Consider the following 21067-nt stretch of genomic DNA (forward strand, 5'->3'; position numbering starts at 1 on the left):
TGAGTTAAAACTGCCAATAAATCTAAAAGATGAAAGATGTAAAATGCATCTTTAGGAATTCCTGCTAGTGTGAGCTCACTGAAATTTCTGCTGGACATACATCAGAGCAAACCAACACAGCCAGATATGGAGAATGGCAAAATAATACCTTTAAAATTGAATTTCAAATCACAGCCACACTGTAATACTTCAGAAGAAGGCAAAAGATGTAATTAAATGTATGAATCAAGGGGAATAATCTGTTTTATCTGATATTTTGAAAGTACCCACCAAAAAGCTTAGGAGTTGTAAATAGGTGCAGTAACACAAGCATGATATGATCATCCAGTCTTGGAATTAGACTATACTAGATTATTCCTATTCTTTATTTCCAGAATATTTTAGAATAGGTTCCCCCCAAAGCTCTTGAAATAGTAATCCTTCTAACTTCTGCTGAGTCCTGAGACACACAAATCTTATATGTCAAACAGCAATTAACAGGAGAAGAGAAGCCAACAATTCCAAGATCCAGTGTCGTGCTCTATTTGCTGGACTGCACTTCCTCCTTCCTAGATTCCTAGTCATAATATTTATAGATTTATTCACATAGCTAGGAAGACCTCAAATATTTCTAAATATATCCACAAGCACTCAGTCAAGTTTGCCAAACAATGCTTTGCCAAAAATTTTTTGACCTAAGAAAGAGGAGGAGGGAATTGAATGTGCAAAGCAGAACCTATAAAAGTGCTGGTAGGACAAGACTGTTCTGCCTCTGTGGAAGGATTAAAGGTAAGAATAGGGACAGTTGGGTGCTGGCATTCCCCACAGCATTCCTGCTGCCTGTGGAACTGCTTTCCTCAAAGCACTGTCTGTCTCAATAGGCATGTTCCCTCTCTGTTGAAGTCCCTGGCATGTTTTTGCCCTGTGGTTTATTCTGTACAAAGATAAGAAAGAAGTTGTCACTTCTCTTTTTCAGTATTGACCAGCTTCCAGGCTTAGAGTCAACTGGTGATACAAGAGGTAAGACTGATTTACTTACTCCACAGGAACAGACTCCAGGTTTGCTTTTTTAATGATTTCTAAGTCCACTTCCCACAACCCTTTACATCTGTGCACCCTAAAGCAGTGCAATTCTACCTGAGCTGCGCTGTCTAAAAGAGCAAATTTCCTTTTATAACTGTGCTGGACGCATTTGTTTGGAGCCTGCTGGGAAATAATTGACCACTTACACACAGAACTCTTTAAAAGGAGATTGACTGTAAACAGAAACCCAAGAAAGAAAAGGTGAATGAAGAGCACGTGTGTAGTTAAGATTTTCTCAAATCCCTCCAAATGCTTTTTATTGAGAAGTTTTCATTTGTCTATACAAGTTAATATTAAAGGGTGAGCTTGAACAGGAAAAGGCAGAGCAATTGGAGAAAACAAAACTCTGATTTCTCTACAGATGAAAAAGGTTTGCATAGACAACTCAGACCTCTGCTTCTGCTTACTCCACATCTGTTCCCTGATGATACTCCGACTCTATAATTGGCACAAATTACAAGGGCTGAAATGAGAGAGAGAAAGAATATAAGTGGGCTTTCATAATTTTGATAAGATGATAAGATGACTTCTCTTGGTATCTTCTGCTTTTGCAGAAGAGTATTTCTGGTATTTTTGGTATTTGATTACCACTGAATCTTCCAATCAACCTAATTTTCTGCATAGCCTTCTAAAACACAATGAGATCTAATGAACTGAAACTGTAAACTGGAAAAAGGGAAAAAACCTTGACCTCAATCAAACAAACCTATCTTTAAGAATAAAGTAAACTAAAAGACATCTACGGTAAAAACCAGGTAAAGCAGAGAGGAAGTCTGTTATAACAGGCACAGAAGAACACTACAAAGCCTCAGGTAGCTGCTAAAAAGAAATTTCCCCCTTCAATCAGAACTCTCTCTCCATTTCAGCACCGTGCCTTGCTGCACGCGGTAAACCGCAGCCATGTCTTCGGACGCTGAGATGGCCATCTTTGGGGAGGCAGCCCCTTACCTCCGAAAGTCAGAGAAGGAGAGAATTGAGGCCCAGAATAAACCTTTTGATGCCAAGACATCTGTCTTCGTGGTACATGCAAAGGAGTCCTATGTGAAGAGCACTATCCAGAGCAGGGAATCAGGCAAAGTCACGGTCAAGACTGAAGGGGGAGAGGTGTGTAAAATACAAAATTTATGAAAAGCAGTTTATTCTCACTCTGGCTCTTAGCTGACATGCATGTGCCTTCCTGCCTTCTGACAGACCTTAACTGTGAAAGAAGATCAAATCTTCTCCATGAACCCTCCCAAGTATGACAAAATCGAGGACATGGCCATGATGACCCACCTGCACGAACCCGCTGTGCTGTACAACCTCAAAGAGCGTTACGCAGCCTGGATGATCTACGTAAGTGGCAGCAGCAGCTTCCTCTGGGCAGCCTCAGCAGCTGCTGGGCCAGCCTCAGGGGAAGCCAAGGTGCTGTGTCCCTTCCTTGCAGACCTACTCGGGTCTCTTCTGCGTCACCGTCAACCCCTACAAGTGGCTGCCGGTGTACAACCCCGAGGTGGTGTTGGCCTACCGAGGCAAGAAGCGCCAGGAGGCCCCTCCACACATCTTCTCCATCTCTGACAACGCCTATCAGTTCATGCTGACTGGTGAGTGGCTCTCATCATAAGCATCAGATCACAACTGTTCTGTTTTGTCTTGACAAAACCCTCTCATGAAAAATGGAATAGGATTACGTATTGTGGCTAGTTTTGCTTCTGCCTTTTTCATTCCTTTCTTTCTCTGTGCTGTTGAGTCCAAAGTATTACACATGATCAAGATTCCTTTGTCATGGGTCTTAACTCTCTTTTTTCTCTGCTGCTCTAAAAGCAGTCTGAGTAGCAGAAAATTAAAACAAATTACTGTATGCAAGAGAAGGAAAGGACTATAGACTGGAACAGGGAAGCAGCGTATGTCTCTTCAAGGGTTTTCAATTTCATGGCAAAGCATTATAGAATAGCAGAATGTTTTGTGCTGGAAGGGGGCTTTAAAAATGCCATGGGCCTTCCCTATAACATTTGGAGGAATGTTTGTGAATATGTTTCAAGAGAGTGTGCAAGTGCAAATTGCTTTGCAAGGAATTGAAATGGAAAAAAAGACTTAGAAGTAAACAAAAAAAAAAAGGCAGGTGTTTTTCTTGTCATAACTTATATTAATTTTCAGTATTTTTGAGTTCTTCATTTAAAAAGTCTACTTGTTTCTGCCTTGTTCACAGATCGTGAGAACCAGTCCATCCTGATCACGTAGGTACCCTCCTGTGCGGGTCCCTGCGGGGCTGCCCGGTGCCAGGGCACCTCCTGCCTGACCACGCACCCTCTGCTTCTCTCTTGGCTTTGGCAGCGGAGAATCCGGGGCTGGGAAGACTGTGAACACAAAGCGTGTCATCCAGTACTTTGCAACAATTGCAGCCAGTGGGGACAAGAAAAAGGAGGAGCAGACCTCAGGCAAAATGCAGGTGAGGTCCCAGGGCTAGAAACCTGCAACAACTCAATTTCTTGATGAGCTAGATCATGACAAGAAGACGTCTGTTCTAGGGGACACTTGAGGATCAAATCATCAGCGCCAACCCACTGCTGGAGGCCTTTGGAAATGCCAAGACCGTGAGGAACGACAACTCCTCACGCTTTGTGAGTTATTAATTGGTACAACTGCCAACACCAATTTGGATATTCTTGCTGTCCAGATTGGTGAAAGAAATCTCCATTGACTCTCCTTCTGCTTTCAGGGTAAATTCATCAGAATCCATTTTGGTGCCACAGGCAAACTGGCTTCTGCTGATATTGAAACATGTAAGACCCTTCTGGCCTGATCCCCCTTCCCTCCAGCCTTCCCCACTCCTTGTGCTTGACTGTGTCCTACCTTCCTTGCCAGATCTGCTGGAGAAGTCCAGAGTCACTTTCCAGCTCAAGGCGGAAAGGAGCTACCACATCTTTTATCAGATCATGTCCAACAAGAAGCCAGAGCTAATTGGTAGGAAAGATCAGTAACTCCTCCACGAAAAGGTCATGGAACAACTTTGAATTCTTTTCTGTGCCAATTGCATTTGACCTGGCTCGGTTTTGTTCTTCTTTTCAGAGATGTTACTGATCACCACCAACCCCTATGACTACCTGTATGTGAGTCAAGGTGAGATCACAGTTCCCAGCATTAACGACCAGGAAGAGCTGATGGCCACTGACGTAAGTAGCAGAAATTTTCTCAGGTGAAGTTTCATTTCTCTGACCTTTAACAGCTGGGGTACTCACCTTAACAACTCTTTTGTCAGAGTGCCATTGACATCCTGGGCTTCACTGCAGATGAGAAAACAGCCATCTACAAGCTGACAGGGGCTGTCATGCACTATGGGAACCTGAAGTTCAAGCAGAAACAACGAGAGGAGCAGGCAGAGCCTGATGGCACCGAAGGTACCAACACAACCCATCCCAGAGCACAGGAGATAGTGAACACTCACTGAGTTGAAGGCAGCATGTGAGGGTCAGAATGATTGACTCAGCCTGGGCATTTCCCCAGTGCCAGTATTGTAGAATAGCAGTGGGTCCTAGCCAGAGGACTTCTCTGGAGGAACTCAGTTTATTTTGAATAATGCAGATTATAAGGTCTGGTGTGTCCCAATGAGTGCTGCCGGTAGCACGCATCCTTTTTTAATCTTTCTTACCCTTTTGATTTTTACTGGAATTGCCCTTTAATATATTTTTAAAGGAACAGTGTTGTCTACTGGTCCCTTAACAACTGATTGTTTTGATGTTTAGTTGCTGACAAGGCTGCCTACCTGATGGGTCTGAACTCAGCAGACCTGCTCAAGGCCCTCTGCTACCCCCGAGTCAAGGTGGGGAATGAATACGTGACCAAGGGCCAAACTGTGCAGCAGGTAACAACAACCCCCTGCTTTGTGGATAGGTTATCTGGACTTTCTCTTTTGTCCTGCATGATAACTACACTCTTTCTGTTTTACATTTTAGGTATACAATTCAGTGGGTGCCCTGGCAAAGGCAGTATTTGAGAAGATGTTCCTGTGGATGGTTGTTCGTATCAACCAGCAGCTGGACACGAAGCAGCCCAGGCAGTACTTCATTGGTGTGCTGGACATTGCTGGCTTTGAGATCTTTGATGTAAGGAACAGGGGCTTATTAGCATGCTTGTAAAAATCAAATTGCTATGTGACAAATTACATCAGAAGGGATGGTGCTGGTTTGTTAGTTTTTTGTTTGTTTGTTTGTTTGTTTGTTTTAGTTTTTAAATAAATGGCTTGATCTTTTATAGTGTATCTAGAGCATTCTGATTCTAACAGTGTTTTAATTGGAAATAGGTTTTTGTTTTGTACCTAGGACAGTGAAATCCCTACATGCAGATTTTTTTCTGAAGGCTTGGGACATGATTTGAAAAAAACATTTGTGGATGTTGGATATAGTGTTGTGGTGTAGACTCTCCTGTAACTGAATTAGCACAGTCTAGTAGATATCAAAGATGACAAAATTTGAGTTATTACAATTATCTAAGCTTCTAGAGTAATAAATATATATATAAAGTTCAGGTTGACAAACACTGACAGAAATTCCAAACTTCTGGATCAAATAAGATGCAGCACTTACAGATCCTCCAGTGTTTGGTACAAATAGGCAGCACTGTTCTTTATCCATAACTTCCTTAATTTACATTCATAATAATCTTGGTTTGTAATTGTGCAGTTCAACAGCCTGGAGCAGCTGTGCATCAACTTCACCAATGAGAAACTGCAACAGTTCTTCAACCACCACATGTTCGTGCTGGAGCAGGAGGAGTACAAGAAGGAGGGCATTGAATGGGAGTTCATTGACTTTGGCATGGACCTGGCTGCCTGCATTGAGCTCATTGAGAAGGTATTTCTGTAATTCACAATGTCAGGTATTTTCAGAAATGCAGTCATTTTATAACTATTTCTAAATGCAGCTTGAAATGGTAAATATGATACTGCAGATACATCAGTTTGTATTATTTTAGATTTGTTGAACAGAGCAATCCCTGAGAGCAGTAATATTGTCCCACTCAGGAAGTTATTTCATCTCTGAGTCTTTTTACCTTTTCACCTTGTCCTCCCTCCTTTCTTGTGATTTCTCCCAGCCCATGGGCATTTTCTCCATCCTGGAAGAGGAGTGCATGTTCCCCAAGGCAACTGACACCTCTTTCAAGAACAAGCTCTATGACCAGCACCTGGGCAAGTCCAACAATTTCCAGAAGCCCAAGCCAGGCAAAGGCAAGGCTGAGGCCCACTTCTCCCTGGTGCACTATGCTGGCACAGTGGACTACAACATCTCTGGGTGGCTTGACAAGAACAAGGACCCTCTGAATGAAACTGTTGTGGGGCTGTATCAAAAGTCATCCCTGAAGACCCTGGCTTTACTCTTTGCCTCTGCTGGAGGAGAGGCAGGTCAGTTCCTTGAAATTCTTATTTCATGTTTATTTCTTGACTCTACCAGAACCATGGATATCAGCTATTGTTCTTTTCCATGCTCCATTCTTATCATGACTGGTATATAAGAACAAGTTGTCTGAACAAGTTGTAAAACCATCTCTTTTTTTCCCTTTTTATTTTTGGTGTTCTTCAGAGGCTAGTGGTGGTGGTGGTGGTAAGAAGGGAGGCAAGAAGAAGGGTTCTTCTTTCCAGACTGTCTCAGCTCTTTTCAGGGTGAGCATCAAAGTCATTCTCTCTACTTCTTTACTTCTTTTGTGGTTTATTTGTTTGGGGTTTTTTTTGCTTTGTTTTGTTTTGAGTTGAAGATCATAAATCCGCACTCTAGCTGCAATAAGGCCATTTAACTGCAGGTGTTGACATTTTTCTGTATCAAGAATAATTATTTAGTTATTCATAAATGAGCTGACATCAAGTTGGCTGAGGCCAGCTGAGGAAAATATAGATATATTCCCCACTCTCATAAAAACACATTGCAAAATTTTGTGACTTTCTCTCCTGCTGAAGAGTGAAAGGCAGAAGAAAACTCACATCAAAAATGGCTGTAGTTGGGAATTACAAATCTGTTAATGTTTTACAAGAGTTTTCTTACATCTGAAAGAGTAACTGAGGAGGTATTATATGTTAATTAAAAACCTTAATTTATGAACCCACAGGAGAATCTGAACAAGCTGATGACCAACCTGCGGAGCACCCACCCACATTTTGTGCGCTGCATCATCCCCAACGAGTCTAAAACACCTGGTAAGAACCCCAAGCACAAATAAAAAACAGTGTGATGCACCTATTATTCTCTTTGTTTTATCATGAATTATCAAATAATTGCCTTCTTGCTTAGGTGCCATGGAGCATGAGCTGGTGCTGCACCAGCTGCGCTGTAACGGCGTGCTGGAAGGGATCAGGATCTGCAGGAAAGGGTTCCCCAGCAGAATCCTCTATGCTGATTTCAAGCAGAGGTCAGTTTCCCTTCTGATTTCCATTCTGTCTTTCCTGACGACTTTTCTGCCAACTATTTTATCACCTGGGGATATTTTTTAACACTAGGTCTTTCTGGCTATAACTAGAAGAAAAGGGAATTTTGAGGTGCATAACAAAAGGCAACATATATGGAAAAGAAAAATTGTTGAGAAATGAATAGTGTCAGGTGTCCTCACTAACTGCATCTGAGTATCGAAGCACAATAGAGCTGCAGAAGCCAGTGATTACAAGATTATTAAATGTAGGCTGGGATTGGTAGCAAAAGGTACTCAGGTAAAAATTAAAAACCATGAGTTCCTTGGCCATTTCATCAGCTGCAAGTTTCAGGGAAAGAGGTTTTTCTCCAGTACAGAGGGTATAGGAAAGTGGCAATGATTCTCTCAAACAATTTTCTACAAAATAGTTTCAGTAAAAGGATATGGATTGAACTCACTAGAAATCAATGTCTTCTTCATTGTGGCTGGTCACCTAAAGACTGGAAAAGTCTCCTTAAATTTTGTTACCAGGTTAAGACTTCATCAGAATGGTATCTCTAAACAAGGAAGGAAATTCCAATTTCCTCAACCTGGTTCTACTGCAAACACTGCTCTTAGTTTCAGTAAACAGAATGTTCTTATTACTAGACATTTTCCTAATTTCTATTTCCGCCAATTCCACAGATACAAGGTGCTTAATGCCAGTGCCATCCCTGAGGGACAGTTCATCGATAGCAAGAAGGCTTCTGAGAAGCTCCTTGGGTCAATCGATGTGGATCACACCCAGTACAAATTTGGACACACCAAGGTACAAACTCCCCCATTCACTGCCTGCCTGGGCTTTGCTCTCTCTACCTGACAGTGATGAGCTGCAACGTTCCCTCTCTCAAGGTGTTCTTCAAAGCTGGGCTGCTGGGGCTCCTGGAGGAGATGAGGGATGAGAAGCTGGCACAGCTCATCACCCGCACCCAGGCCAGGTGCAGGGGCTTCCTGATGAGGGTGGAATACCGGAGAATGGTGGAGCGCAGGTACACCTTCCTCTTCTTCAGTTAAAGAGTCATTCTGCTTGGGGAGGAAGTGCTGACGTTCATCAGACTGAGAATATTCATTGTACATTTTAATTATGCCTCAGGGAGTCCATCTTCTGCATCCAGTACAACATTCGTGCATTCATGAATGTCAAACACTGGCCATGGATGAAGCTGTTCTTCAAGATCAAGCCCCTGTTGAAGAGTGCAGAGTCTGAGAAGGAAATGGCCAACATGAAGGGAGAGTTTGAGAAAACCAAGGAGGAACTTGCAAAGTCTGAGGCAAAGAGAAAGGAGCTTGAGGAGAAAATGGCATCTCTGATGCAGGAGAAAAATGATCTGCAGCTCCAAGTGCAATCTGTAAGTATCGTTAGTGTATTTCTTCTTCCTCACAGCACATAACTCTCATGTTACACAATAAAATGTCTGAGAAAATATTTTAACATGAATAAGGGAAGGTAGAATTCAGAACATTGAGTGTTACTATGCACATGGGGCTGTTTCTCCAGGCTCACAATATAACATCCAGTGTAGTCACTGGAGGTACAGAATTTACAGTTAATAGAGTCTGTGGAGCAATTCATTTGACAACTTTCTCTGGTTTCAGTCAATTTTTTATTGACTGACTCTATGCCATTTTTTATGATATGTGTTATGTCACTTATCTTTCTGCAACCATTTTTCCAGGAGGACACAAAAACCCTCTTCATTCTTTCCCAACCCTATGTGTACCTACTAAGTCCATTGGGAGATCAAGGGATTGGTCAATATTTAAACATTACCTTCTGTATTTAGATGTTTGCTATACAGATTCAAAATAAACTCAGGTTCAAATTGAAACCTCTGATTGCACCTAGACTATATATCAACTTATCTTACTCAAAGAAAATTATTTCAAAGTCAGTCTTGCCAAGAAAAGCTTATGAAAACATAAAGAAAAAAAATCTCTCCACATTTATATTCAATACTTAACTTTGACAGAAAGTAATCTAAACTCTTGAAAATAAAAGTACTACTGGATATTATCATCTTATCCATAAGAAAAAAAGGAGGGAATAATGGATGAGAGCAAAACAATGAAATAGAATTAAAACCTGCTCTGATTTAAAAGAGTCTATGGAAAAACCAAATTCATAGAAGAAAACAAAAAAGAATAATTCCATGTTTCTTTTCCTCAGTGAGAAATACCATTTCTCTATCACCTTTTGCAAACAGTTGTGATTATTAAACAAATGAATGTTTCTCTACTAGGAAGCAGATGCTTTGGCTGATGCAGAGGAAAGGTGCGACCAGCTCATCAAAACCAAAATCCAGCTGGAAGCCAAAATTAAGGAAGTGACTGAAAGGGCTGAGGATGAAGAAGAAATTAATGCTGAGTTGACAGCCAAGAAGAGGAAGCTGGAGGATGAATGTTCAGAGCTGAAGAAAGATATTGATGACCTTGAGCTAACACTGGCCAAGGTGGAGAAGGAAAAACATGCCACTGAAAACAAGGTATGAGGTAGAACCAGTCACTCGCACTCCAGAAAAGAGCCCTGTGCTATTACAGGACTTCTATAGCTGCTTCCTTTATTTATATTTGGTCCCTTCTTCTCAAAGGTGAAAAACCTGACTGAGGAGATGGCAGCTCTGGACGAGACCATCGCCAAGCTGACAAAAGAGAAGAAAGCCCTCCAAGAGGCCCATCAGCAAACCCTGGATGACCTGCAGGCAGAGGAAGACAAAGTCAATACTCTGACCAAATCCAAGACCAAGCTGGAACAGCAAGTGGATGATGTAAGCACACAGACAGCAGGAACAGGGCAGGTATGGAGTCCAATGTGGCTGGCACAGGGCTGATGGTCTTGTTGTGTTTAGCTGGAAGGGTCCCTGGAGCAAGAGAAGAAACTGCGCATGGACCTGGAGAGAGCGAAGAGGAAACTGGAAGGAGACCTGAAGCTGGCCCAGGACAGCATCATGGATTTGGAGAATGATAAGCAGCAGCTGGATGAGAAACTGAAGAAGTAAGTGTGGTTCTGGGGCACCTGAGTGCTGGGTTGCAGCACTTGTCTTGTTTCTTGGAGCTCTAACATGGTTCACTTGTCCCAAAGGAAAGATTTTGAAATCAGCCAGATCCAGAGTAAAACCGAGGATGAACAGGCCCTGGGCATGCAACTTCAGAAGAAGATCAAGGAGCTGCAGGCAAGTCTCTGTTCCTTGCCCTGCCTTGCTCAGCTGAGCTCAGGCAGGAGGAGGGCACAGCTGTGAAGGGTCCCTGCTGTTCTGCAGGCCCGCATTGAGGAGCTGGAGGAGGAAATTGAGGCAGAGCGAACCTCTCGCGCTAAAGCAGAGAAGCATCGCGCTGACCTGTCCAGGGAGCTGGAGGAGATCAGCGAGCGCCTGGAAGAAGCAGGAGGAGCCACAGCAGCTCAGATTGATATGAACAAGAAGCGTGAGGCAGAGTTCCAGAAGATGCGCCGTGACCTGGAAGAGGCCACGCTGCAGCACGAAGCCACGGCTGCCGCCCTGCGCAAGAAGCACGCGGACAGCACAGCTGAGCTGGGCGAGCAGATCGACAACCTGCAACGCGTGAAGCAGAAGCTGGAGAAGGAGAAGAGTGAGCTGAAGATGGAGATTGATGACTTGGCCAGCAACATGGAGTCTGTCTCCAAAGCCAAGGTTCACAATTATTTTATTGGTTCATTGAATACAACACTGGGTTGTATTCCACTGGGTGGAATACACTTGCTCCTTGCTTTCTTTAAAGTGTAGATGGTTAACGCATTGTTTTCCATATTCTAAAACACAGGCTAACCTGGAGAAGATGTGCCGCACTCTGGAAGATCAGCTGAGTGAGATTAAGTCCAAGGAAGAAGAGCATCAGCGCATGATCAATGACCTCAATGCTCAAAGAGCTCGTCTGCAGACAGAGTCAGGTGAGACACCCTCATCTACATGTGCAGGTCAATAATGTCGCAGGGGTATTGCAAAAATTAGTCTTCTGGGCATGTGGTTTTTTCAGCACACTATGTGTCACATCTACTGTGAAATGCTTGAAATGGGATCATAAGTTTCAGCATGGTCTAAAAACTCACTAGCTTTACATCTCCAAATGTTTGCAGTGTCACTATCAATGGCCTTAAAACTGTTGTGTATCTGCAAATTTTCTCAGGTGAATATTCACGTCAGGTGGAAGAGAAGGATGCTTTGGTTTCTCAGCTGTCAAGAGGCAAACAGGCTTTCACCCAGCAGATTGAGGAACTCAAGAGGCATCTGGAGGAAGAGATAAAGGTGAGAAGCCTTTTTCCTAAGTATATGAAATCAGTTAATCAAAAAGTTGAGAGGGACAAAAATAAACCCCTTAGATAACGGAGTGCAAGTTTTCCCATAGCAGCATCTCTTTCCCTTCAGTCTATCCATTAATTCTTTTGCAAATTCACACATCTTTCCCATAAGAACTCTTCCTAAGATCTTCTCATTAAGGAGATTTCCCATGATATTTCCATTCATTTTCCCACTGTTTTTTCTTCTCACCAAGGCCAAGAACGCCCTTGCCCATGGCCTGCAGTCCGCTCGCCACGACTGTGACTTGCTCCGGGAACAATATGAGGAGGAGCAGGAGGCCAAGGCAGAGCTTCAGCGAGCCCTGTCCAAGGCAAATGGTGAAGTGGCCCAGTGGAGAACCAAATACGAGACGGACGCGATTCAGCGCACGGAGGAGCTCGAGGAGGCCAAGTATGTGGGGAATGTCGAGAACACTGTCAGAGAGTAAGGATGGAAATTTGAGGACCCCACTGTGGCATTGTCGGGAAGAAGCCAGTGTTCTGCTTTGAGTGGGGTCACAAAGAGACAAAATATGATAGTAAGCAGGGACACGCTGGGGAAAAGCAGAAAGATCCAGAATAGCAGAGAGAAGCCAGCAGAGAGGGAACTGCTGCAGGATTGTTCAAGAATTCAGACATGAAAATACAGTGGCTGTCTCGGAGGTCTTACACCTCTCTGTGAATGTGGATCACACAATACCAAGAGGCTAAGTTTACTCTTGTGAAAAACATGCTGCTTCATGCCACAGTTTTACTTATGATTACCACTTTCCAGGAAGAAGCTGGCCCAGCGCCTACAGGATGCAGAGGAACATGTTGAGGCTGTCAATGCCAAATGTGCCTCCCTAGAAAAGACAAAGCAGAGGCTGCAGAATGAAGTGGAGGACCTGATGATTGATGTGGAGAGATCCAATGCTGCCTGTGCTGCCCTGGATAAGAAGCAGAAGAACTTTGACAAGGTCTTTTGGCCTTCAGCACCAGCACTCCTGGTCAGAGCAGGGCCCCGTGATGGCCACAGCCCTACTCACCCCCCATTTCTCTTCAGATCCTGGCAGAATGGAAGCAGAAGTATGAGGAAACGCAGGCTGAGCTGGAGGCCTCGCAGAAGGAGTCGCGCTCTCTGAGCACGGAGCTGTTCAAGATGAAGAATGCCTATGAGGAGTCCTTGGACCACCTGGAAACAATGAAGAGGGAGAACAAGAACTTGCAGCGTAAGTCCCTGGCCCTCTGCTCCTCCCTGGCCTTTCTCACAAGCTTGTCTACCTGCCACACTTAACAGCTCTCGGCCTGTAGCGTTAAGATCTTGCCTGGCACCTTGATGCACCAGAGCCTTTCTCCATTCAGCTCTCTGCCTGACCATGGCGCTTTTCTCCCTTCCTTTCAGAGGAGATTTCCGACCTCACGGAGCAGATTGCGGAGGGAGGAAAGGCAGTTCATGAGCTGGAGAAAGTGAAGAAGCAGATTGAGCAGGAGAAATCTGAACTGCAAGCCTCCCTGGAGGAAGCTGAGGTACATGACTGTAAACACTGGTGTCTGCAGGAAAGAAATGAGGAAATAGGGCTAACAAGGCCTGGGTTGGCCTCTCTTCTTTCTGGGGAGTGCAGAAAGCTGAGATCTCACTAAATATTTTGCAATTCCCTAGAATGGAAGAAGAACATTTATCAATGTTATCAATGTTTGTGTCGACTTTTCCAGGCCTCCCTGGAACATGAGGAGGGGAAGATCCTGCGCCTGCAGCTTGAGCTCAACCAAGTGAAGGCTGAGATTGACAGGAAGATAGCAGAGAAAGATGAGGAGATTGACCAGATGAAGAGAAACCACCTCAGAATTGTGGACTCGATGCAGAGCACCCTGGATGCTGAGATCAGGAGCAGGAATGAAGCCCTGAGGCTGAAGAAGAAGATGGAGGGAGACCTGAATGAAATGGAGATCCAGCTGAGCCATGCCAACCGCCAGGCTGCAGAGGCACAGAAGAACCTGAGGAACACCCAGGCTGTGCTCAAGGTATGGCACAATGTGCTGATTTCTGACATCGCTAAAATTTTTTCCTCTGTTACAACTCTTTCAGTTCTAAGTTGACGGGAAAATAGGAAATACAAAGATATAAAACACACACCTCCCAGTCTGTTATATCTCTCTTTCCAGGACACTCAGCTGCACTTGGATGATGCTGTGAGAGCACAGGATGACCTGAAGGAGCAGGTGGCCATGGTGGAGCGCAGAGCAAACCTGCTGCAGGCTGAAGTTGAGGAGCTCCGGGCAGCCCTGGAGCAGACGGAGCGGTCGAGGAAATTGGCTGAGCAGGAGCTTCTGGATGCAAGTGAGAGAGTTCAGCTCCTCCATAGCCAGGTCAGTTAATAAACATAGTTAATATTTATAGTATTGCTCCATACATGTAAATGAGCTTAAGACTGGCAGAGTTGTAACAGTATTTTGTTAAATGCAGGGGCTTTCACAGTAAATAAGAAATAATAGGTGATAGATAATATTAAGACTTTTGTTTTAGATGTAGATAGAGTATGAATTCCTGTAGACTACAGTATAGATACCTTAGTAAATCCAGAGAAGTTTGTGAGGTTCTTCCTCTTTTACTTGAGTTCAACACCTTTCACATTTCCATTTGAGACTTTAAAGGCAAATGTAGGCTGACCATGAGCAAAAAAGGACCACACCAACTCTGTCATTAATGTAATTTAACAATGTCACTATAAGTATTCTACAGAACCATCTCAAATTTTTATGGTCACTAGAGTGAACATGGTAAGGAAAGCATTATTGTAATTTTTCAGTCTAAATTCCTTTCTTGTTGTCTGAGAGAAGACTTAGAGGATGCTCATGAAATACCAAAGCACATCATACCTGAGAAATTAATAACTACAACAGTAGTTTTCTTGGAATCCATTGTGACCTGATGGCAGAATCTATATTAAAAAAACCCACTTATGCTGTACTTGATATAATACTGCAAGGTAACAAAAAAATAAAAAGTCATGTTCATGCTCTTCAACAGAACACCAGCCTGATCAACACCAAGAAGAAGCTGGAAACTGACATTGCCCAGATCCAGGGTGAAATGGAGGATACCATCCAGGAAGCCCGCAATGCTGAGGAGAAGGCCAAGAAGGCCATCACAGATGTGAGTTGGGTGCTCCTGGCATTGCTGATGGTGAATGTAGTCTCCCCAAAATATCTCCAGTCCCAAAATGGCTTTGACCTTTTGCTCTGATCAGGCGGCCATGATGGCAGAAGAGCTGAAGAAGGAGCAGGACACCAGTGCCCACCTGGAGAGGATGAAGAAGAACCTGGACCAGACAGTGAAGGACCTGCAGCACCGTCTGGAAGAGGCCGAGCAGCTGGCACTGAAGGGAGGGAAGAAGCAGATCCAGAAGCTGGAGGCCAGGGTGTGTAGGGCTGGGGCTGTGCCTGAGTGAGCGTGTCCCTCCTTGGAGAGACATTGCCAGGGCAGCTGCAGGGCTGGGCTTGTCCTTGCAGGTGCGGGAGCTGGAAGGGGAGGTTGATGCTGAGCAGAAGCGCAGCGCTGAAGCCGTGAAGGGTGTGCGCAAGTACGAGCGCAGGGTGAAGGAACTCACCTACCAGGTAAGGCAGGAGCTCTCCTGCTCTCACTGGGCTTTCTCACAGTGAGTCACATTTTGCCCACACCATCCCCAAGGACAATTGTTAACCTCACATGATGCTGAACCAAGAATTGACTCTCTATTGTGTTTGCCAACTGCTTTAGTCTGAGGAAGACAGGAAGAATGTGCTCAGGCTGCAGGATCTGGTGGACAAGCTGCAAATGAAAGTGAAATCCTACAAGAGACAAGCTGAGGAGGCTGTAAGTACCAGTTTCTCCAAACCAGACTTTCTTCTGATGGAGGTGGAATTCTGTCTTCATGTTTTCCTCTGTATAGCTTTTTGAAACCTTCACTGTTTTGATGCAACATGATGATATTTTGATACAATGGGGAATGTGAGAGTAAGACTTGCTGGGTTTGGGAGGACATATACTTCCCCAACCCTATGTGTTTTGCTGTAAGCCTCATTTCCGACTCTATTTCTTTCCTTATACCTTGCTCTGGATACCAGAAACAGCTGTCAGTCTGTGTATTCAGGACTATGACATGAACCCCTCCTAGACCATGCTGTGTATAATATCTTTTTGACATTCCAGTATTCTTTTCTCTTCTGACACAAATAACACCCTGAGCCGCTTCTCATCTTGGTTTTGAATCTGCTCCTCTAGCCCAGCTGTGACATTTGAATTTTTGTTTGCCCACTTTTACGTTAATAAATGTCCAACACGCTGCCTGTTTTTTTTTCCCAACTCCCTTTCCCCACACAGGAGGAGCTGTCCAATGTCAACCTGTCCAAGTTCCGCAAGATCCAGCACGAGCTGGAGGAGGCCGAGGAGCGGGCTGACATTGCAGAGTCACAGGTCAACAAGCTCCGAGCCAAGAGCCGCGAGATTCACAAGAAGATAGAAGAAGAGGAATGAGGTTCCCAAGAATAAAAAGTGACCTGAGGCATGCATAAAATGTAAACCTCTATGTTGCTTTCTTTAGTAATTATCATTTATGTCTAGGTAATAAAGAGAGTAGAGACCCTTGCATATGAACAGTGACTATGATGCTTTATTTATTCATTTATTCTAGTATTCATTACTTTTGAAGTACATGTACACAGTTCATCTTCACATTTAAAAGTATATCAAAGATCAAAACATTTTGCATTTGCATCTTTAAAAATGCATGAAGAATGGTAATAATTATATGGATTTTTATTTCTCTAGCAATGAGAAGAATGCATTTTTTAATGGACTAAGACTACATTGTTTCAAGTGATTTTCGTCTTCTTAGAAAAAAAATAAAATAACAGGAGTAAAGATTCCTGTAGCATTTAGCATACGCACACACACACACACATATATATATAAATATGTATATAACTACACATATATATAATTTTTATTCATTGAAAAATATTGCTTATTTGGTTAAGATTAAAAGTATGGGAAACTCAAATTTCATTCCAAGCAGTGACAAGCAGTCAAACCAACATGGGGAGGAAGTGGAACATGGAGAGATATCCCCACTCCCTTTCTCTGAAGTAATTCTTTTTCATGCATAGCACAAAATTATATCCATTCCCGTGTAGGATGTGTGAGAAGAATCCACATTTAAAATTCTATAAGAAAAGAAAGAATAGCTAAGATTAAGGACTCTATTTATAATTTCATTGAAACCTTCCACTGCCTTTCTAGATTCAACCCTTCTGCTCTGTCCACAACCTAACTGTTCTGTTCTGTTTATTGTCATTCTCAACATACTGTGCCTGCTCATTTTCCCAAGAACTGATTATTAGCCCACAATATCGTATTTTGCATTAAGCTGAACTAGACAGTCCACATTTATATGTTGATTGGAAATGTAAGATAAAGTACAACATTGGTTGGATAAGGTATCTAAATAATGATCACACTTTAATGGATGGGTAAGTAAATTAGATAGTTTGGGATTACATTCTATGTGTCTAAGGGCCTGGTAAATTAGAAGCAAAGCTGGATAGGTTCTCCTGCTTCTGATAAACTTGTTTTTGCCAGACACAGACTGGGGTACTGACATGGTTGGTATTTTGTGACAAGCTTTAGCTCTCTCAAACTTGCTGTTTATTTAAAGCAAGTCCTAAACATCTTTGGGCATCCCACCAGAACTGTCAGTCCTTCTGACCTTCATATGTCCCTTTTGGATATCCTTTCTAATCCTTCAGCCAGTCTACAAGTGCTGTAAGACCACTGCTTTAATATTATAAACATTCATAATTAAATATGAAAATAACATTTGAGCAGCAGATGACAGCTGGAGCTTGGAAGGGACACTACTCCATCCATTGTAGAAATGATAGTTTAGGATCCACCACAATCTGTGGGATTTTTGGTACTCCCCTGAACTCTTTGGGCCCTTGCTGCACACTCTGTATGAGCAGGACCTGTCTTCCCTGTGACTCTGGGGATGTCAAACACTGCCCAGCTGCATGGCCCAGCACAGGATGTGTCACTGTGCTTCTAAGTGCCCTGCTCTTCTAAGGGCTCATCAGAGACCTCCACCAACACATCTCTGGTTTTGTACCCACTGCATTTCAGAAAGGGTGGAATGAGGAAACTGTGCTTGAGCTGGGCAGCAAAAAGCTCTTTATTGCTCCTCTAGCACATTGCATTTCTCCTCCATCCATGGCTTTTTTGCTGTGTCAGAACCCTTGTGTGGACAGATCCTGGCTGGAGGTGGGGCCCCACAACACAAAGCCACAAAACAGGTGGAAATGCTCCTGGAGCCAGCTTCAGGAGCTGCAGGAACCAAAGGGGCCTCTGCTAACAAAGCACAAGAGGGAGAACTTTGTTCTGCTAATGCAGATAATATTAATAATATTATTAATATTAATATTAATATTAATATTAATATTAATATTAATATTAGTAATAATAATAATAATAATATATTTCCCCATGTGTCTGCTTACCTACATCCAGCTCCTTCTGCGACAAAAGCAGGGCATGGGAGGGCAGCTGTGGGAGGCAGGGAGGGGAATAGTGGGAGCAAGACATGGTTGGGCACAACAAGAGAGATGGGAAGCCTCCACCAGGGCCTTGAACTGTAACTATGCAGAGCATTATGGACCCTCCAGGCAGGTGCAAAAGGAATCTGTTTATTGCAAAAGCCAGGCCTATTCAAGCAATTTACTCCAAACATGAAACTGATGTCTGTGAATCTCCTTCCCACACCCAGGATTACAGTGCCATCACAGAGAAACAGACAGCTGAGAGAAGAGGAGGAAGGAATTACCTCACTTTCTTATCCAGACCTCTGAGTAAGAGATGCTAAGAGAGACAGGAGCACAACTGGTACAGTAATTGGGGAGGCAATATGCTGTGGGACAGGTGAAGCTGCTGAGATGTGACTCCAGATTTCCTTGTTTGTGGTAGGAACTGTAGTTTGGAAAATGAAGACCAATACATGAAAACAAACAAACAACCCCCCCCCCCCCAAAATACAAACAAAAATGCCAGCAAACAAACCAGCCAAAAACACCACACTGAAAAAAAACCAACTCAAAACCAACCCTGAACAAATCCAGATCTGTTGCATGGGGAGGAAATTGCTTCTCAGTAAAGTGAATGATTCCACTGCTCTCTTCACCACTCTGATCCTTGTGAACATAGAACATGACCCCTCCTTAATCTGGGTGAGGAATATTCCAGACATCAGAACAGTAGATGGGTTTTTTACACAATCTATCATGAGGTTCAGATCTCTCTTAAAATAATTGCAGAGCAATTATTCTTCCAGAGCAGCATGGGGTATGACTGACTCTAGTTTAGAGGATATGAGTTTATTAAATCTTTCCTGGCACACTTATCTTGCAAAAGTAATGCTGAATGAGACAGCAATAATGTTATGTTGAGACAACATAATGCTATGTTGAGACAGCAGCCATCGCTCCTGATTCCAATGGGATAAATATCTTAAGTTCAGTACAACACTTCCATGGTGCTGTTCATATGATCTTTGAAAACCTTCTCCAAAAACAAGAATTTGATTCCTGTGCTTTTTGTCTGGGATTTAACTTGATGACCTTGGGCTTTGAAGCTTTTTTCTTTAGGCTAAACTTGTTCTGCTCTTTTATTGATTCTTTTGTCCATGGTGACTTGATGTTATCCCACTGGAGTCCCATCCTGATTTATTTCACAGAATCACAGGATCCGCTAGGTTGGAAAAGACCTTTGAAATCACTGAATACAACCTAACCTGACATCACCTTATCAACCAAACCATGGCACTGAATGCCACATCCAGTCTTTTCTTAAACACCTCCAGGGACTTCCTCTTCTTTATTCAAATATCCTTCCTTATCACTACATTCAGACTTATTCTTCCCCCCTTCACTTTCTTTGGCTTTGCTCCATTCTAGTCCTTGGTCATTCTTATCATCTCCTGATTCTCACTTCTGTGACTTCTGTTCCTTTTCAGGTGCTTTCTCCTGCACTGGAATTTTCTTCCTCTAACAGTATCCCTGCCTCTCAGTAGGACCTCTCCTGCTTTTCCACTCTGAGGGCTCTGAGTGCTTGCAGCAGGCAGGAGCTGTGACTTCTCTCCATCCCTACATGTTTCCTAAGAGACACACTGGCTCTTACTCTTCACTTTTTCTGTGCGAGTCAGCATCTGATGGATTACAGAACCAATGAAGCCCCTTTCATCTCCTTTAGCACACCCTCCCACTTCCCCCCCTTCTCGTGCTTTCTTGTGAAATTATTTATAGGACATTGATTCACAGACCTGTTATGTCTAATTATATCCATTCACTTCTAATCTGAATCGCAATTCTGTTAGGAGTTAAGATTGCCAGAAATGTTTTGACCTAAGAAAGAGGAGGTGCTGGCTACATATGCAGATCAGATCCTATAAAAGTACCCTGGGATCTGTGTGTCTTGTCCTTTCTCAGAAATCCCTAAGGTAAGAGTTTCAGGGCTTGGGACTAGGGAGGTTGGGAATCAAGGGAAACTTGCTCTGCATTCCACAAGTTCCAGTGCATTCCTACGGATGCTTACACTTGTTCAATGAGGGTCTGCCAGTGTCAGCTGGGATTTTCAGTCTGCTTTCCAACCACCCATTTGTTTTCAGTCTGTAAATGTGGTCTGGGGTGCAGCAGTAAGAAGAAAGTTACTTATTCTGTTTCTTAATACTGTTCATCTTCCAATCTGCAACCCTTTGTCTCACAAAAGGTAAGATCTTGATTTATTCACTTTTTAGGGGCAGGTAGAGCTGCTGTAAGGCAGGGTTTCTATGCAGGTATGCTGAAATCCTGATTGTCATTATATTTGTGTCCAATGTATAAATACAGTGTGAGAATTGGGCTGGATTGATGTTATTTTTGTCACAAGATTCTTAGAGTGTGATCTTTAAAGTACTGATCACTGCAGCATTGCTACACTCTCCCCAGGAATCTCCAGTGGATACCAGATCCTGGAGTAACTGTCCTGAAGGGAAAAAAAACCAAAAGAAAACCCATCAGAAATTCCAATTATAACAATTATAATAATTTCCAATTATTTGGGGTGGGTTTTTTGCATTTATCTCAAATCAAGGGTCACTGGCACTGACTGTGAAGTAACAGAAAAAGAAATATATATTTAAATAATGTTAATATGTCCTTTTTTCACATGGAAGATTGAGAAATATGGTTAGGATTTTGTGTGTCAAAACATCAAAGTGCTAAAAGTAAGCATTTCAGTCTTAGTTTCCTTATAGGCTT

At 43.1% G+C, this 21067-nt stretch overlaps 1 protein-coding gene across 1 annotated transcript; it reads left to right on the plus strand.

Annotated features, from left to right (window-relative positions):
- Window positions 1-1962: 1962 nt before the first annotated feature.
- Window positions 1963-16259, plus strand: LOC136566473 (myosin-1B-like). The gene is made up of 38 exons (XM_066565628.1): window positions 1963-2166; window positions 2254-2397; window positions 2489-2645; window positions 3251-3278; window positions 3376-3490; window positions 3570-3662; window positions 3761-3824; window positions 3907-4005; window positions 4111-4214; window positions 4301-4439; window positions 4785-4903; window positions 4995-5144; window positions 5721-5891; window positions 6133-6439; window positions 6618-6697; window positions 7138-7225; window positions 7320-7437; window positions 8119-8242; window positions 8326-8462; window positions 8567-8822; window positions 9714-9956; window positions 10062-10238; window positions 10320-10465; window positions 10553-10643; window positions 10731-11120; window positions 11251-11377; window positions 11614-11732; window positions 11980-12176; window positions 12540-12723; window positions 12810-12975; window positions 13149-13273; window positions 13460-13768; window positions 13910-14113; window positions 14775-14900; window positions 14995-15165; window positions 15257-15361; window positions 15504-15599; window positions 16107-16259. Exons 1-38 carry the CDS (start codon window positions 1963-1965, stop codon window positions 16257-16259), a joined length of 5826 nt encoding a protein of 1941 aa, XP_066421725.1.
- The last annotated feature ends 4808 nt before the right edge of the window (window positions 16260-21067 follow it).

The sequence above is a fragment of the Molothrus aeneus genome, chromosome 25 (genome assembly GCF_037042795.1).
Source record: "Molothrus aeneus isolate 106 chromosome 25, BPBGC_Maene_1.0, whole genome shotgun sequence".
In the NCBI taxonomy this organism is placed as follows: Eukaryota; Metazoa; Chordata; class Aves; order Passeriformes; family Icteridae; genus Molothrus; species Molothrus aeneus.

What these genes read in the sequence shown, in the direction of transcription:
- LOC136566473 (XM_066565628.1), top strand. Translation starts at nt 1,963, where the DNA reads ATGTCTTCGGACGCTGAGATGGCCATCTTTGGGGAGGCAGCCCCTTAC. An exon ending in CTATCAGTTCATGCTGACTG is followed by an intron (nt 2,646 to 3,250) that starts GTGAGTGGCTCT and finishes CCTTGTTCACAG; the next exon opens with ATCGTGAGAACCAGTCCATC. An exon ending in TTCAGCTCCTCCATAGCCAG is followed by an intron (nt 14,114 to 14,774) that starts GTCAGTTAATAA and finishes GCTCTTCAACAG; the next exon opens with AACACCAGCCTGATCAACAC.